This window comes from Alosa pseudoharengus, unplaced genomic scaffold (genome assembly GCF_046254945.1).
Source record: "Alosa pseudoharengus isolate Yale_2024_CS ecotype anadromous, Long Island Sound unplaced genomic scaffold, YU_APseudo_1.1 YU_APseudo_1.1_scf_1, whole genome shotgun sequence".
NCBI lineage: Eukaryota > Metazoa > Chordata > Actinopteri > Clupeiformes > Clupeidae > Alosa > Alosa pseudoharengus.
Genome location: NW_027468564.1, coordinates 29161595 through 29180150, shown reverse-complemented (window position 1 = coordinate 29180150; position 18556 = coordinate 29161595). Strand labels below are relative to the sequence as shown.

Below are 18556 nucleotides of genomic sequence, written 5' to 3'. Positions count from 1 at the left end.
GGCAAACGACATTTCCACTTGGGATGTGTCGGCGCCAATGTGCGCACCCCTTAATCCGTACTCTAGTTTATATGATACACAGGTGTGTGTGTCCCCAGGTGAGGAGGCAATACAGCAGGTGGTGGCAGAAGTTCAGGCCCTCCAGTGACGAGCCAGGCTTCTCTGGCGTTGCCATGGAGACAGAGCAGGACGCTCCAGGCGGTCGACAGAGAAGGTCTGCCCTCACTGATGACAGATGATCTCTTCACTCCTGCTCAGGCCCTGATTGGTGGAGCAGTGGGGGACGTGCAGCATTTACCTTAGTTTAACTCAGTGTCACAATTCCACAGATTGATAAACAATAAAGATGTGCAAAATGGTGCAAAAGAAAAACAATACACATGTTTTGTTTTTTGAACAAAAAAAGGTTTTATTTCATTTTAGCTTTTCATTTACAGATATACATAAAAGATGACTCTTTAAAAGTTTTTCAAAAAAAACCTTTCATCAGGTCCATATTTTATGCAGTAATAGAGTGTGGCAGTTCCAAGTATTCAGATAGCATGTATTCCTGAAGATGCTAGCTCACTGAGTATGTACTTCAAGAGGTACTCTCTTTTGCTTAAGGTTGAACACACACAGACACACCCATCACACACACAATCAACTATCTCAACAAAAGGTTTCAACTTTGGAATCCCTGGCGGTAAATCAGAGACATTTCATTTGCAAACCGTTGGGGTTGAGCAACATATAGCCTGAGACTGTGTGCCACATCACCATGGAGACCAGCGCCACAGACGACACACACACATTTGCCTCTTCTCTCCACCGACTAGGGCCACTCTTTGACTGCAAGGCCGCTAAAGTATAACGCTACAATACGTAGCAGCTAACGCCACGGTTTCAAGTGCAAGCAATTCCATTAAGAGATTTAGAAATTATAATTACTTTTTTCCCTTTTTAAAAAAAGCAAATATAAACAGCAGAACAGAAAACATACAAAAAAATGAGTGCAGAATGACTGATCTAATGTGTTTCACTGGTGCAATACTGGCAGTGACCACATGGAGGCAGCATATCTCAGGGTCCTTAATCAGCTGTTGCAGAATGAACAGCTTCCTTGTAAACACAAGCCCTAGACACAGGATGTCAGTTTGATAACAGTCAAATATGTTCCCATATTTAATTATATCAAAAGAAATATCTTGTGTCTTTGAGTCCATCCTTTGTGTCAACAACAACAACAAAAATAATAATCAAGCTTGTCCTGTCAATCCTGTGGTGGGGCTGATTGGCTGGCATGCTGCCTTCCCAATCTCCATCTTGGTGCTTTGTTTGGAATTTGGAGTGGAAGGAGCGGGCAATGAAGCGAAGTGGGGGGGGGGGGGTCAAGAGAGAAGTTGGGGGGTGGGGGGTCGTTCACGACGCAGGCAGCACCTGGGCGATGGTGTCGCGGGCGCTCTGGCTCAGCCTTTCGGGGAACTTGACCTCGAACTCGACCACGAGGTCGCCACGGCGATCAGGGTGCTTGGGCAGGGGGAGGCCCTCGCCCGTCATGTGCCGCTTCATGCCGGGGTGCACCACCGCATCCTGCATCGCCACGGTGACCGTGCGTCCGTCCAGCGTCGGCGCGTTTACCGTGCAACCGCAGAGAGCCTGAGAGAGAGAGAGAGAGAGAAAAGGAGAAATGGAGAAATGTTATTTTATGCCTTTTGAGATTAATTAATTAATGCGTCTCTTTGTTGAGTTTGATTTCTCATTCTTTCTGTCTCACACCTTTGGCCACATACACATTCCCTGTTTGCCATGACAATAAAGCAATTTTTTTTGAGTTAATGTAAACGTAGCCTTGTCAAAGAATGTTCTCGACTGCCTGGGACGACTTGGTCAGCAGACTCATGTCAAAAATGACATATGTGCTTTTCACTTAGTATTAGGCTAGTTACTATGGTGCCAAAACAAAGAATGTTCTAGTCTTCACGTTTTGTGCCAAGTCATTAAAGACGTTTCTAAGATGCCTTTAATGCCTAAGAGGTCAAATGTCACTCACCTCCCTGAGTGTGATCTTGGCCGGGTAGACGATGTCGGAGCCGTCGCGGCGGAAGACGGCGTGCGGCTTGTCCTTGACGACGAAGACGACGTCGGCGGGGATGTTGCTGGGCGTCTCGTCGCCCTCGCCGGGGAAGGTGATCTTGGTGCCCTCCTTCCAGCCTTTCTTGATGTCCACCACCAGCACCTTGTCCTCGGAGCGCGTCGTGCGCCCGTCGGGGTTCAGCCGCTTGCGCGAGATCTTCATCTTCTTGGTGCAGCCGGTCATCACCTCGTCCAGGCTTACGCGCAGCTCGTGCACCACCGGCGGGTCCTTCTTACGCTGGCCAGAGCGAGAGCCCATGCCGCCGCCGCCGCCCATTCTGCCCGTGGAGAAGGACATGCCGGGCATGCCGCCGGCCATGTTGGCGAAGTTGGCGAACGGGTCGTCCGTGTCCATGTCCTCGATGCCGCCGTTGCGGCCGGCGCCGCCGAAGAGGACGTCGAAGGCGCTGCGGCCGCCGAAGAACTCGGAAAACATGGCGTGCGGGTCGCCCTGGAAGGTGTAGGAGAAGTTGGGGCCCATGCCGCCCATCCCTCCACCACCGGGGACGCCACCCTTCAGACCTGTGACAGAGAGAGAGAGAGAGAGAGAGAGAGAGAGAAAGAAAGAGAGAGAAAGAAAGAGAGAGAAAGAAAGAGAGAGAAAGAGAGAGAAGGAAGAGGTTTAAAATGTATCTACTGAACCAGCATTTTGTTTTTTACTATTACCTACCACACCTGTAATATCTCAACATCCGACATAACCATAGACAGCCTATCGATTCCTCTAATTGTGTTATTATGACATATCACATAACCATAGACAGCCTATCGATTCCTCTAATTGAATCAAAGGCAGCAATGGAGAGAGGGAGTGAGTGAGTGGTAGGAAGACTGAGAGAAAGTCAGTCAGCAGTCTACTGTAACTTGACTCAGCAAAACAGAAATTCAATAAAACATGAAGCGGATCATCTACTCATTCACTATATTGTGAAATATATAGCCAATCAGTATATGGTGGTTATTCACTAGCCTACTTTATGGCGTCTAATCACTATGTAGTGTGTGTGTGTGTGCGAGGGAAGACGTGTGCAAGTTAATGTTTGTGTGTGTGTGTGTGTGTGTGCATGCGTGTGCATGCACTGGGGTGTGGCTCACAAGAACTACATTAAAACCAGGGTGGGGAGTTGTGTCTACATAAACACCGTTTTATTTTGTATCGATTACAAATCTGTTAAGGGTGTTCTAACGCTATAATGACAGCTGGGGCGCTGGAAGAAGTTAGCTAATGACAGCTCTAACGGTGACAGTTATTACACTGTTGGTACAACGATGATTAGACAGCATTTAGAATTTCACAGGCCGTATACAAATAAAACATTAGCTTCAGCAGATTAAAGACAGCTCTGTGTGAATTTCATTCAGAATCGCGTAAAGATTTGCACTGTGTGTGACTTGTGCGCGAGTTCAGTCGGTACGTTTCCGTTCATGAACTTGCGCTGAAAGGGCCCCGGGCGCGCATGTTTAAAGCGTCCGCCCATTTGTGACGCGTTGACTGACTCGAAGTTTCCAGCAGTCTCGCGTCTATCCAGAGGGCGAAAGCCGACGGAACTTGTCTGGGGATAGGGTTCCCCGGTTTTCACTTGACATTACCTATTTAACCCATAATGTTAACAGTAAGGTTACACATGGATGGATCGTCAAATTTTACACCAATGCGAGTCTGCGTCGTACCAGGACAACTGCATATGCCAATGAATAATTTGCAGCTGCTTGCAGCTTTGCTATTCTGGGTCAACCGCGTTCGGGATTAAAGTCAGCTTATGCATGCTGGATCTTGCACACACTCGCCCAATTCTACACATCATGAATGTCCACCAAATAGAATAACTAGTTGCGAATTTACTGACAGTCCGATAACGTCATTCACGTTCAACGTTACTTTCACTTTGACAGGAGGCCAACCGGACAGGTGATGTTTGTATAACATAACTATGTGGATAAAACAAAACAACTCACCGTCTTCCCCATATTTGTCGTAGATGTCTTTCTTCTTTGGGTCGCTAAGTACATCGTATGCCTCAGCGATTTCTTTGAATTTCTCCTCAGCGTCTGGCGACTTGTTTTTGTCCGGATGATAGCGCAGCGCTTGCTTGCGATAAGCCTTCTTGATCTCATCGTCGGACGCCCCTTTCTGTATTCCCAAAACGGTATAGTAGTCTTTACCCATTTTCACCATCGGGCTTCACTTCAGCGAGCTAATCACCACAGATAGATACAAAGTGTGTTGGCTAGTTAGCTAAATTAACTTGCTGTCAAGTTCGACGACGGCAACGTTCGCTCCGCACCGTGCACTTTTGTGCGCGCGTAGATTCGACCTAAGGTGAAACGAAACGTTAGTTTTGAGCAATGATATATATATAAACTTAATTTAAGTAAATTGCACTTGCGACTGCCGAAGAGTTGGTGTGCCCAGGAGCTGTCTGACAGAGTAACTGAACTAATATTTACGATGCCCAGTTTATGAGGACCTCCCTCACAGCCACTCATTATGTAGACATGCAGAAACTTCGAGAGGATTCTGCAAGATTCAGGATTCTAAACAATATGTCAACCCCACCCCTTCTGTTACGTCACAATATAACATTAGAACATACACGCCCCACTGATCACGCCCTTGTGAACTACCGAATGGTGCACCTAGTGGTCAGGAAGTATTTTGTTTATGGGTTAACTTATCGCATAATAAATAAACAAACCCTTAAGACATACAAATGGAAAATGAATCCTCCACAATCATGTTAACATTTATAGGATTTGGGAACACAAAATGAAATGTAATGAGCAATAGACCTCTGAAGTTCGCCTACAAAAAAGCTGCCATCTTTGACATCCGGTATCTGGCGATTTTTCCTATGGGAAAATAACATGGGGATTTTGAATAATCGCACCTGTTAAAGTCTCGTGGGGATGAAAAAGTCTGAAATGCAGACGTTTTCCTGAACACACTTTTGTCCTCTGCCTTCGAGTGGATACTGTGATCTCCGGTAAGTGAAGGCGGCACACTTAGATGTTTGCTACTCCAGAGCTAACTTGCAATGCAATTTGCCATAGGTAGTTAGCTTCAATTAACAACCGGATCTCCTTATATGGGCAAAGATGGCCGTTTTGGATCTTTTTTGTAGGCGAACTTCAGAGGTCTATGATGTTACGCAAGTAAGTAAGTAGACCTAAATACATTTTATCGTACAGGATCACAATTATTTTATGTTATGATACTGTAACGATTTGATAGCGACACACACAGTTGTCCAATCAAACTGATTATTAGCTGAGAACGAGAGCAGGTATTCAGACCGAAATACAATACACACGGAGTAGGTCAAGTACACACACACACTACACATACAGGGGAGGACGCAGCACCCCACACAAAAAGGATCACACACGAGGGAGAACTAAAAGGGAAACATGTTACAACAAAGACGCTAACATTACACTGAAAACTAAGGAGAAATACAGACAGAAACCCAAATGTTCGCTCCCGCATCCCAGCATGCCCTGCGTGGGAGAACGCTATGCAATGTCTTGTGCGCCGACGTTACAATACATAAGAAGGCTTTTTGTAAGGCATCTTTAAAGTAGGCTACCCATACACCACTGTGGCCATTCAAAGTGCTTTTAGTCAGATGAGTAGGCTACTCAAAGTTCATGCTTAACCTAATACAAATGTGCCCCTTGCAGTGTTTACACTGAAATTCAGATTTAAATAATTTACAATCAGCACTTGCCCTACAAATGTTCACTCTTTTGAATGTCTATCTGTTGTAATTTCTTCTACCAAAATTTTTGCATGCAAACCTTTGTTTTTATTGGAGATGAATAACAGCTAATAGTGGACAAAAACACCTAATAGGATTTTGGCGTCTGTAGGCGCGTCATTTAATTCAATTAAACCATACACAAGCATTCGTTCAGATTCATCGGTCCATCCTGCAATGCCTCACACACATTGGCTGCTTTCGTGGGACATCGTGGGATGTTTCTGACGCTAAACCGACGCGCCGACAGCTCCTTCGTCTTGTGATTGGCCGATTCAGCTGTCATGCAACTTGGATGAAACTGGAGTTTAAACTGTCTGCCACCATGAAGCACTACGAGGTAAGACTGGAATTTGTATCGTTTTTTGCAAAATTGCAAATAGCCATCTAATAGTGTGTCCTTACTTCAGACAGAATTTCGATTGTGTAATCAACCCACATAGTGGGAAACTTGCTTAACCACAGGTTATTGTCGAAGAAAGGCTGTAAGCTTAGGGAAACTGACAGGCTATTGTCACCCTGTAACGTTAGGGATTGCCACATTGTGGTGGAGATAAAATTAAATTAACGTCAGTGTGGTCTGTGTGACTCTTGAGGCAGATTAGCATCTCTTAATATTTGACATGGCCGTATTTGGACTCTTTAACCCTGCATGAATAGCTTTTACGGATTAGCCTACAACAGGAAGTCAGTTTAGTAGCAGCTAAACCTCAACGTGAGCTGATATGCCTGATAGCTAATAGCTAGCTATATTGTATCATCCTGGGTGTGGGTAGCATAGCCAGCCGTGTACCTAGACAATAAATCATCAAACAGCAAGCTCGTAGTGATGCGCCCAATAGTTTGGTAGTTCACTTGATAATAATGAAGACTGTTTGATCCCCTACATCTTGAGATTTTGGTGCCCCCAGTTCAGTGGTATCATTGGCGTGAAGCCATTCATTGACTTATCCGATAGCCAAGAACATGGTTAGCTAGTTTACAAGATGCGACCATGCATTGCTAGTGTAAAGGCGTGGGGATGTGGATAAAGCAGGTGATTTTCGGTGGTGGAAGGCAATCTGTACACTGTGTTGTGCAAGCTGTAACGTGTGCAGGTGAGCCACCAGAACCGGTGCGACACCTTTTCCTGGACTTGCTTTACCTGTCTCCCCCGACACATACATCAAATACAGGTTATTTATCTACACGCTAGCGTTACTGTGGACATTCTCGGGATGCTTTCGTGTCGTCGTTAACGTTAGCCCAACGACTGTTGACAGCCCAAGCAGGCTAGCTTCCTTGCATTGCGTTAGAGAAAGGAGAGAAAGGAGTTCAAGGTTATCTCAGAAACACGCATTCATCCAACCCCGGAAATGGCTGTTCAATATTGTGTAATCTTTGTTAATATTCAAACTGTCGACAAGTTAGTGTATCGATTTCCTCGTCAGGAAGGAAATAGGCCTACAACCAAGCTGGGTTTTTCCACAGTAGTGTCAAGTCACCTCACTCAGATTTGAGGAAATTGTCATATATCCCCGTCCATGTAATTATTAATGTATAAACTTGCAGGATGTTTATTTTCGTTGTTATCTGATAATTGCATCACTTGTAGCCTATGTTTTGCAACTGGATGCTTCAAATTGCACCAGGAACAGCCATGTAATGGAACAGGGTTGTCCACACGGGTGCGATAGAGTGCAACTACACGCAGCTGTCAACATGATGACTGTCAAGTTTCGTATGAGAAGGTCGAGTGAGCAAAAAGAGCGACCATGCATCATTCTGTAATTATGCCTCTTTTCCACATGCATAACTTACTGCAGTATAACTATTGAGAGTCGCCATGCATGCGATGTGTCTCAGAATTAGCCTTGTAGTAAAATACTCACCCCAAGTGAAGTTTTGAGGCTTGACGTTATGGGGGAACCCTGCGGTGAAGCTGATACCTGGTCATAGCACGCAGGCCGTGGTCCGTGGAGAGCTCAATCCCATTGTACACAAACGTAAGCATTATTTTGACTCTACTTCCGAAGCAAGCAAATTTGTGTCTCTCTCTCTCTCATCAGATTGTCCACAGCTTGAGTGCATGCGCCTGTATCTGTGTGCTGTGCGCAAGCGCTATCAGAATAGATCTCTTGAAGTAATGGCATGACCAGCAGGACAGTCGTGTGAAATTTGAGCTGAAAATTGTAACGCCCCCCATATCTCCCTCTCTCTCTCTCTCTCTCTCTCTCTCTCTCTCTCTCTCTCCCTCTACCTCTCTCTCTCTCTATCTCTCTCTCTCTCTTTCTCGTCCCCCACTTAACTCCTATGCGCTGTTGGTTATTAATAAGATGCAAGGCTCATATTTGGAACATTGATTGACATGAGGGAAGTAAAATGGTATGTGCATGTGTGGGTGTGTTGAGGTATGCCTTTAGAGGTGGAGGGTGGGTGTCTAATCTGAAATGTTTCGAGATATCAGCCATCTATCAGATCCACACGAGCCAGTAACTCTTACACCCCTATGTGTCCTGTGTGTGTTTGTGTTTGAGTGTGTGTTTGAATGTGAATGTGTCAAATATTTGTAATAGTAACTGCCAGGCCTCCCTCCAGGGTCTGTGTGGAAGCAACTGCTCTCTTAGGCATAGAGTAGCCTGTTGCGGTCAGACAAACCCTGTGTATAAGTGGGGGCAGTTAAAAACAACCTTGTGTTTGTGTTTGTGTGTGTGTGTGTGTGTGTGTGTGTGTGTGTGTGTGTGTGTGTGTGTGTGTGTGTGTGCGTGTGCGTGTGCGTGTGCGTGTGCGTGTGCGTGTGCGTGTGCGTGTGCGTGTGCGTGTGCGTGTGCGTGTGCGTGTGCGTGTGCGCGTGCGCGTGCGCGTGCGCGTGCGCGTGCGCGTGCGCGTGCGCGTGCGCGTGTGTGTGTGTGTGTGTGTGCGTGTGCGTGTGTGTGTGCGTGCTCATGGTTTAGAGGGGAGTGTCTCTGCGAGAAGAGTAGTTGCAGTGTGTGTATGTGGGACCAAAAAGAATCATTCTGTACTGCCGTCTGGTAGAGTGTTTTGTGTCATGGTGGGGTGTTTCCATGTGTTGCCATTACACAACCAGAATGAAAGCTATAATTAGCGTGTGTGTGTGAGAGATTCGGGGCTAGCCCCTGGGGTAGTGCAGGGCAGGGTTGGGGGTGGCCGGTGGGGGGTGGGGGGGTGGTATCAGATGGAAGGTCAGAGGTGCCTGTTGAGGCCCTGACGGGATGGTTCCCCTCCACAGCCACTCCACTTCACCAGCACTCGCAAAACACCCGGGATGCACCTCCCTCCATGAACCCTTATGGAATGTTGGAAAATTAACGTTCTAAAAGAATATCTGTGTTCCTTGAATTCAACATAGAATTTGAGAGAACCTTGAATTGTTGCAGAACGGAATCTTATGTTAGAATGTTTAAAAAAAAAAAAAAAAAACACACCTTTAACCTCCTTCCAATAAATCCAACTGGTGGGATCCCATCACCTGATCATTTATAGAACTGTGCGTGTTTGAGTTTGAGTGAATAAGGCAAGAAAACATGTTAAGACATATAACATATCTACCACTGAGTTTATTTGGAGATGTTAAACAAAACACCAGGGACACCCCCCCCCCCCCCCACACCCCCCACCTTTACATCCGTAAGAGTTGGTTGGTTGATCTGGAAGCTTCTGTGTGTGTTTGGAGATGAGGCATGTTAGAATAGGACAGTTCAACCATGTGTGTGTGTGTGTGTGTGTGTGTAAGCACAGGAGATAAGGGAAGGAAATATAGAGACAAAGTTGAGATGACGTCATCAATGAAGTAATGGTGGGGGGTGGGAAACTCTCTGAAAGACCCAATTGCTCTCTCTCTCTGTGTGTGTGTGTGAGAGAGAGAGAGAGAGGGTGGTAGCAGCAGAGCATGGATGAGGGTGGGAACATGAAACAGGGTGGAGAAGTGGGAGAGTGAAAGGAGGAGCCGAGAGTGGAAGAGGAGGAGAACGAGTGTGAGAGGAAAAGAGGTCTAGAGAGAGAGGGAGAGAGAGAGGGGTGACGAGCGAGTGAGAGGGAGAGATTTATTTCCACAGCTGAGAGAGCGTGCCACTCTCCAACCCACACCGTGGTGGCCTGACTCGAGAGAGTGGGGGAGAGAGAGAACGGGAGAGAGAGAAAGAGAGAGCAAAGAACTGAAGTTTAAAAAGTTGGGAGGCGGGGGACAACACAAAAGAACACAGAGACAGAGGTATTAGAAGTGAAACACCATCCAGAGCCCTTAGTGGCGGAGGACCGAAAGCTAGATCGTCAGACGGACAAACAGAGGGACAGACAAGACAGAGAGACAGACAGTGGACATGGATGCTCTAGCCCTTGAGGCCACGTTGCCCAGAAAGTCCCAGAATGGGGCTCTGGCTACTGGCCCCCCCGTCCCCATGCCTGCTAAGCGCAAGCCGTCCAAGAAAACTAAGAAAGCTGTTGTCTTTTTCGAGGTGGAGATCCTGGACGGCAAGACCAAGGACAAGCTCTGCTTCCTGGACAAGGTAAGGAAGACACACACTTTTTTTGGATTTGTACATTTTAAGGAGATTGAGAATTTAATGAGAATTCTTTAATTTTTTAAATATTTATTTTTATTGTTTATTCCATGATCTTGTTTTGCTTTTGATTTTCATCTTCTGAATGGTGTGTTGCATTTACACTGATTCATTGAAGCAAACACTTCTTATCCAAAGTGTTGTTCATATGTCGGATAGTTTGAAATTACACCAGAGAGGGATTTGGCCGGACACACACTTTAATCACCTGCGATGTTTACAAGGCCAGCCTAATTTATGATTGCTGAATAAATAGCACAGGCATATTGTACACCACCCACTGCTGCTGCATGTCGGCTAGTATAGCCCTCAGCAGAAGTTTACATTCATAAGCTGTGTGTGTGTGTGTGTGTGTGTGTGTGTGTGTGTGTGTGTGTGTGTGTGTGTGTGTGTGTGTGTGTGTGTGTGTGTGTGTGTGTGTGTGTGTGTGTGTAAATGGGAACCCATCCAAAAGTTAGCCGTGGAACCCAATATGATTAGTTTGCCTTTGCAACCAAAAAGAGACCTTTTGGAATGCAATTGATATTCTTTGGTGACTGCTCTGTGGAGTTGGTGTGTGTGTGTGTGTGTGTGTGTGTGTATGGGTGTGTGTGTACTTTGGTGACTGCTCTGTGGAGTTGGTGTGTGTGTGTGTGTGTACTTTGGTGACTGCTCTGTGGAGTTGGTGTGTGTGTGTGTGTGTGTGTGTGTGTGTGTGTCCTTTGGTGACTGCTCTGTGGAGTTGGTGTGCGCGTGTCACTGTCTGCTAGCCGCATTACCCCGTGGGTCTGCACTACCTGACACCTTTTTGGACGGGTTTAAAAGTGTCTTCACACTTTAGGGAAGGGGTGGGTGGTGGAGGGGGTTGCGGCTCTACCGGGAGTGTCCGGAAGCCATTCCAGGGGGATTAGCAGGGGATCTCTGGACGATTTCTCAGCCTAACCAATGCTCCAAGCCATATGGCATCTGCCTATGTGAAGAGGGGAAGCCCTTGCCTTTGTGATGTCATGTGGAATGTGGTGACGGGAGAATTGTGATGCAATTTAGGGTTCTTTTTGTGATGTCACAAAGTTTAAATTGGAATGCATAGACCAGTCGGTTCTATGCCTGTATCTCTGGCACCGGTCTGTCCAAACATGACCTGGACACACTGGGCACAGACTTGACCCTTGACCTGCTACAGATAAGTCATGAACCCCCGTCAGTGCGATGGTGCAACATGACTACAGGCGTGATCACCTCATAGGGTATCCCTTCTTTTTATAACATCAGGAGAATGACCGACACTTGGGCTACATGCCTGACAGACACTGGCTATGTGACTGGTTTAGACCCCTGTCACATGATGTTTACAGCACTGCCTGGTCTACAGTTCAATAAGTCAATATAAGCAAATACATAATTCTTATGATTGTCACCATTAAAAACATTGTAAAATCTGTTGCAGATATTGTATTGTAGGATGACTGTCCGGGCTTATTCTGAGTGTCAGTATAGGGTAGGAGAAACAGTATGTGTTTTTACTTGATTGTTGGTTTATTCATATGGGACTGTGGACTATACCATCAAATTATGGGTGATTTCAATGGCATGTGAACAGAGCATCAGAGAATTAATGACATTATTGCACGTCGTGTCAGCGACATCATAAAAGGCTCAACAATTTTGAGGGAAGAAAACGTTTGGTGATGTCACAAGAGGATGATATGTTTGGGGATGGCCTACCACATTTATAGTCTAGGTCAACCCACACGAAACTGTAAGCAAATTTGAATTTGCTCTGCAAGTCCATGTCGAAAGGATCCAACTGTTGCCCAAATTTCCAATTTTCACGTTTTATGACTTCCAGGGCCATAACCAGCAGTGAAATTAAACTTAAATTGGTGCATTAAACTGTTACCAAATCATTCAGAAGTGCAGTATAAACATATTTCTTGTACATTAAGGTTTTTTACAACATCATTGATATTTTAACACAAAACCCATGCAACATATTGATCTTTTAACCCATTGTCTATATATATATATATATTTTTTTTTTTTTTATCCCTATTCATGTACCGGTAGTGTTTACTATGGGATTGCACCTGAGGCCAGGCCCAGGGCAGTGAAACTGGTTTATAAGTATAGTATAAATCATCTGTTCTGGTCTAGTGCTTCAGTATGGTCTCTCGCTCTCTGGCGTATCTTCAGCCAGGAGACAAGGAGAATGAGAGGACACAAACCAGAAAAAAAAAAAAAAAAGTGTGTGTGTGTGATACAAACATTGGCAAACACAGAGACGCAAACACATCACTCAGCCCATATGAACAGAAACAATTACATGACCTTACAGAAGCACCCTCAACCTTCCACACACATACGACTTGTTTCTGTTTCTCTCTGTCTTACAAACACACACACACACACACACACACACACACACACACACACACACACACACACACACACACACAGACACAGACACAGACATCTCTTCTCACTCTCACAAACACACACACAGACATTCACTCTGACTCATGCTCAGGTTGAAATTGCGTTCTTTCTCATATCTCCCTCATGTATTAATTGGCAGGTGGAGCCCAATGCTACCATCGGAGAGATCAAGTCTATGTTCCACAAGAGCCGTAAGTACAAGATCTTCTATTGTAACCACGGCGACCAATCACAAGCCCCATTTGACCCCCCCCGGATCCGATCAGAGAGCAGTTACTTAAGGTCAGCCAAGTCAGACAGTCTGTCTCCCTAACCTGAAACCCTAGTTCCATGGCCTCTGTAGAGTTCGGTGTCAGCCAACAGGATTTTCTCATTAGCGCAATCTGCGCAGCAGAAGATAGGAGGACTAATGGGTGAAATTAGCTGGCTCAGAGTATAGCTGCTTTTAACTCGTCATCAGACCTCGGTCGTCACTCACACACACACTCACACACACACACACACACACACACACACACACACACACACACACACACACACACACGTCTCGCCTTCTCTGGGAACAATTTTTCAAGAACCTTTTAGAAAGCCCGGCAAGTCGATGTTAAAAGGTTGAGGGTTTAGGATTTAAAAACAAATACAGCTGTGTAAGGGTACATACCCTGGCAGATTTTGAAAGATCTGTGTCTTTTAAGAAAACACGAGTGATCAGGCACAACCCATTTTTTTTTTTTTATGGGATTCAAATTAAACCATTAGGCGTCAGAGAATAATGCACTACTTGCAGTCTGTTGTGAAGAAGTACCTTTAAGGTAGATGTGCCCATTCTGTTGTGATAGTTATGGAGAAGTGCCTTTAAGGTAGATGTGCCCAGTCTGTTGTGATAGTTATGGAGAAGTACCTTTAAGGTAGATGTGCCCAGTCTGTTGTGATAGTTATGGAGAAGTACCTTTAAGGTAGATGTGCCCAGTCTGTTGTGATAGTTATGGAGAAGTACCTTTAAGGTAGATGTGCCCAGTCTGTTGTGATAGTTATGGAGAAGTGCCTTTAAGGTAGATGTGCCCATTCTTCTGGCCTTCATGTCCTGTATATTCTTGGGTTGTCTTACATGAACTGCATGTGTGAGATCTCCCCCAAAGGGGCTTAATGATATTGAGGTCAGGAGGCTTTGATGGCCACACCAGAACCTTCACTTATTTTTACTGCAGCCAGTGGAGGGTGGAGGTATTAAGGTACACATAGTCATACGGAACCGTTAAGGCACAGGACGTTAGGTTCAATACAGAACACTTTTTTTGCATGTGGACCATGTTTCATATTCGAGTTGACCATATGTCAGTCTAGTCAGTTAATGTCAAAAAAACATATTTTCGAAATACTATTGTGCATCAGCAATATTGCTCAGTGAATGTTTTTTCAAGTTCATACTGGAAATGAACCGAACCGTTTAAATTTGAAAACCGTTTAAAACCGAGGTACCGCTGTGTTTTTGTTCAGTTACACCCCTGCTGTAAACTCCAAGTGCATCACATGCACAGCTTTCGGGCTGATGAGAGTAAATAGTTCTTTAATATTTTCTGATGATTCATCTTACCATCATCAGAGATCCATCTTTTTGCTCCATTGCAGGCATGGTGCACAAGAGCTACGAAACTCAGTGACTATTTATACACAGGCACCAATCACAATCAAACATGTCTTAGGTGTGAAAACGTACCCCTGATTGCCAATTCAAACCAGGGCGTGTCAACATGTGTGTTTATTATCTGGCCAAACATTCAAAAGTATGTCAACTTTTGATCAGGGCCATACATTTTTAAAAAGGGCACACGATAAAAAAAAAACGTTTTTTTTCTGCTTTGTCAGTTATATTTTTCCAAAAACTGGCCAATATTTTTCCAAAGTCTGCCTTATGAGCACAACTGTAACACAGTAAACAGTAAACAGCAAAAACAGCAACAAATACAACAACAAAAATACACGAAAAATGTATCTGTTTATCTCTTTGTCTAGAATGATTTCTCTCCCTCTGATGAGGTGTAGGCCCACATCTTATTAGATAAGCCTTTAAGAGTCCATATTGGCATAGAGACGTGAAACGATTGAAACCCAAAGTATTTTATCCTGTGTGTTGAACCCATGTGCTAAACTCTGATACCTCATGACCGTCTTACTTCTGTGTTTCACCGCCTCTGCTGAGGTTGCATCACACACGTCAGGTGTTGACGTTTGTGATGGTAATCCGCCTCAATAGCCGAACTGCAGTCTTGTGCCTGTAAAACTGGTCAAAGTGAAGTAGACTTTGAGGCAAACCACAGCTAGGCAGCGGACTTAATGAAAAAAACAATATATGTGTGTATGTATGCATCATGCATGATTATGCATTTGAGGCAAACCACAGCTAGGCAGCGGACTTCATGTAAAACACGTTATGTGTGTGTGTATGTATGCATCATGCATGATTATGCTTTTTTATCTTTTTTTTCCTCTCCAGATCCCCAGTTTTACCCAGCCAGGCAGTCGATCCGCCTCGATGCAAGTGAGTGTGAACCTTCAAATGGCTTCAGTAGTTCTGTTATTTGGTGTGTGGTTGAGATTTGGAAATGCATGTACGTTTGTCACATTATTTTGTTCAGTCTTGATTTATGGATGAGTATTACACGGCTCTTCACAATGCAAGTAGAACGCTCCATTGACTTGAATGGGATTTCCCAAAGTTCTAGCGGTCATTATTTTCGACTAGAGGACCTCTGACTCCATTCAAAAGTGAAAAGCAGATGTTTGATCAGCTGTGTTCTAAAGAATGTTTGATTCAATTTCAGCGTGAGTTGTTGCAAACTATTTGTTTCTCAGCAAAAGCCACAATGAACGGTAACAAATAGGCTATAGCGTAGGCTATGTAGGCTAAATAGTCATATCATGGGGAGTGTATGGTTTTGTTTTTGCAAGTAGCCGTGTAATAAGCAGTATAGTATAGTATATTTACTCTTTTGATCCCGTGAGGGAAATTTGGTCTCTGCATTTATCCCAATCCGTGAATTAGTGAAACACACAGCACACAGTGAGGTGAAGCACACACTAATCCCGGCGCAGTGAGCTGCCTGCATCAACAGCGGCGCTCGGGGAGCAATGAGGGGTTAGGTGCCTTGCTCAAGGGCACTTCAGCCGTGCCTACTGGTCGGGGTTCGAACCTGGCAACCCTCCGGTTACAGGTCCGAAGTGCTAACCAGTAGGCTACGGCTGCCCCTGCAAGCGGGGTAATGTATAGAACGCCGCTTCGCCCTGTCGGGACTTATTTTCCCAATAATGGCCGACATTCTAAACATTATCCCTTACGTATGGTGAGTGGCAATGTTGGGACACTATTGCGTTGGTGAAAGTTGAGGGACAACCTGCTGGTACAGAGTAGTCATGGCAGTCTGATGTAAATGTATGCCAAATGTATTCAATCTGCATGGTATTAGAATGAGGGTAGAATGGATGAGTATCTGTGGTAGTGGTTGTGTTGGAGCTTATGTCTATGGTGTGACTGAGTGCATTGTGGGCTTGCGGTGCAGAGGGGAAGTCACTGAAGGATGAGGACGTCCTACAGCACCTGCCCGTGGGTACCACGGCAACCTTCTACTTCAGAGACCTGGGGGCCCAAATTAGCTGGGTTACGGTGAGTGTGTACGCATGCACACACAGACAAGCACGCACACACACACACACACACACACACACTCAAACAGAGATGAATATGCACACATGCACACACACACACATTCACACACACACACACACACACACACACACACTCAAACAGAGATGAATATGCACACATGCACACACACACACATTCACACACACACACACACACACACACACACACACACACTCAAACAGAGATGAATATGCACGCACGCAGACACACACTCAAACAGAGATGAATACAGACAGACATACACAAATAATGTGCGTATTAACACAAATATACATGCACACACAAACCTCTCACACACAGAGAGACAGAGAGATGAATACACACACTCACACACACACAAACGCATCTCTGCCACGCTTCACAAATGCATCTAATCACTACAGCGGGCCAGATAGGCATGTGTGTGTGTGTGTGTGTTTATACTAGTGTGTATTTGTCCTTGTCAACACTAATCACTACAGCAGGCCTGTTGGGCTGACTCATCTGTGTGTGTGTGTGTGTGTGTGTGTGTTTGTTTATTTCTTAAAAATGTTTGTTTATTTGTACATGTATATCTATGTCTGTGTATGTGTTTGCGTATCTGTGTGAGTTTTGGTTGTTGCGTGCGTGCGTGCGTGCGTGTGTTTTGGGTGCATGTGTTTGGCAGTGTCTGTCTCTCTGTCCTGTCTGACCTCATGTTCATGTCTGTGTCTCGCCCTAGTGCTAATTTGTTGTGGCGCACCAGGCTCCATGCGCTTTCACATTAGCTCGAGAGTGTGTGTATGAGAGAGAGAGAGAGAGAGAGAGAGAGAGAGAGAGAGAGAGAGAGAGAGAGAGAGAGAGAGAGAGAGAGAGAGAGAGAGAGAGAGAGAGAGAGAGAGAGAGAGAGAGAGAGAGAGAGAGAGAGAGAGAGAGAGAGAGAGAGAGAGAGAGAGAGAGGGAGAAGAGAGAGAGAGAATAAGGTGGGAGAGTTATAAGAACTTGGGAGTGGGGTTTGAGTGTGTTGCCTGGTTGCTATGGTTTCTTAATTGCTTTGCTAGGTACCTAGCTAGCAAAGGAAACTGAAAAACAAATGTTAAACTGTTTGACTGGCAGTTCCACTAACATGAAAGGATTTCTAGTTATCAAGGAGAGAGAGAGGGGGGGGGGCAAGACAGGGACGTGTGCAAGCGCCTCCACTTCCAAATGTGGTCAGGGGACGGATATATTTAAACCGGCTGGAAACATGGGAGCTGACCAGGAACGCCAGGACTGCGTGGGGGGACAGGTGCAGAGGAGAGGGAGCGAGAGAGAGAGGGGGGGGGAAATCCCCAAGAGTAATGTCCCACCGTGTTTCTGTTGAGGCTTGAGCGAGTTAGGAGGTGGACCAGGACAAGTTATTATCTGTTAATTGTAGTTTACTGACGTGTAAGTACACGGTCATAGTGTGCGTGCGTGCGTGCGTCCATGCGTGTGTGCGTGCGTGTGTGATAGGTTGAGGAAGAATATCTGTGTTGTGCTGCTTCTGACAGTTTTGATGCATGTTAATTGTGCGTATTCATTTGCACGCATACTCACACGCACACGCGCACGCAAACTACACTTACAAGGTCAGTTGCTCTTCACATCCCCCCTCTACATAGACACACACACACACACACAAGTGCCTCAAACTCCCATCATGCATTGGGCCTCACATCACTTCCTGTCTGTGTGCAGGTCTTCCTGACTGAGTACGCTGGGCCGCTGATCATCTACCTGCTCTTCTACTTCCGGGTTCCCTTCATCTACGCCCCCAAATATGACTTCACCACCAGCAAGCACTGGGTCGTGCAGTGAGTCTCCGACACACGCCACACCCCACTTATTCTGGGCATACTAATTTTAGTATCCTACTAATTTAGCATACTAATATGGAGTGTAACTGGCAGGGTAACATCTTCGTGCAGTGGTTCCCAAACTTTTAACAGGCATGTACCCCCTGAGACATAATGATCTTCCGGAGTACTCCCAACACCACCAATTGTTAACAAGTTTTTTATCTCTCT

The 18556-nt window shown here is 45.4% G+C and overlaps 2 protein-coding genes across 3 annotated transcripts in view; one reads left to right on the top strand and one right to left on the bottom strand.

Annotated features, from left to right (window-relative positions):
• Positions 1–373: 373 nt before the first annotated feature.
• dnajb1b (DnaJ heat shock protein family (Hsp40) member B1b) lies at positions 374–4625 on the bottom strand. Its single transcript, XM_076286322.1, has 3 exons — positions 4072–4625; positions 2033–2637; positions 374–1638 (listed from the first exon to the last, which is right to left on the bottom strand). Exons 1-3 carry the CDS (start codon positions 4289–4291, stop codon positions 1402–1404), a joined length of 1062 nt encoding a protein of 353 aa, XP_076142437.1. The 5' UTR covers positions 4292–4625; the 3' UTR covers positions 374–1401.
• A 1507-nt stretch (positions 4626–6132) lies between these two features.
• The window catches only part of tecrb (trans-2,3-enoyl-CoA reductase b), a 19279-nt gene continuing 6855 nt past the window's right edge, over positions 6133–18556 (top strand). Inside the window, exons 1-6 of one of the 2 annotated variants that reach the window (XM_076286296.1) lie at positions 6133–6213; positions 10328–10378; positions 12987–13038; positions 15342–15386; positions 16405–16508; positions 18228–18343. In XM_076286296.1, the coding sequence (XP_076142411.1) occupies positions 6169–6213; positions 10328–10378; positions 12987–13038; positions 15342–15386; positions 16405–16508; positions 18228–18343 (413 nt within the window). In that variant the 5' untranslated portion in view covers positions 6133–6168. Of the gene's footprint in view, positions 6214–9639; positions 10379–12986; positions 13039–15341; positions 15387–16404; positions 16509–18227; positions 18344–18556 lie in introns of those variants that run through there. The other variant, XM_076286287.1, reaches the window with a different exon arrangement.

Coding starts and splice junctions, on each gene's coding strand:
- dnajb1b (XM_076286322.1), bottom strand. CDS start 4,291: ATGGTGAAAATGGGTAAAGACTACTATACCGTTTTGGGAATACAGAAA. Junction 2,638..4,071: donor CGACAAATATGGGGAAGACG/GTGAGTTGTTTT, acceptor TCTCTGTCACAG/GTCTGAAGGGTGGCGTCCCC. Junction 1,639..2,032: donor CCAAGATCACACTCAGGGAG/GTGAGTGACATT, acceptor TCTCTCTCTCAG/GCTCTCTGCGGTTGCACGGT.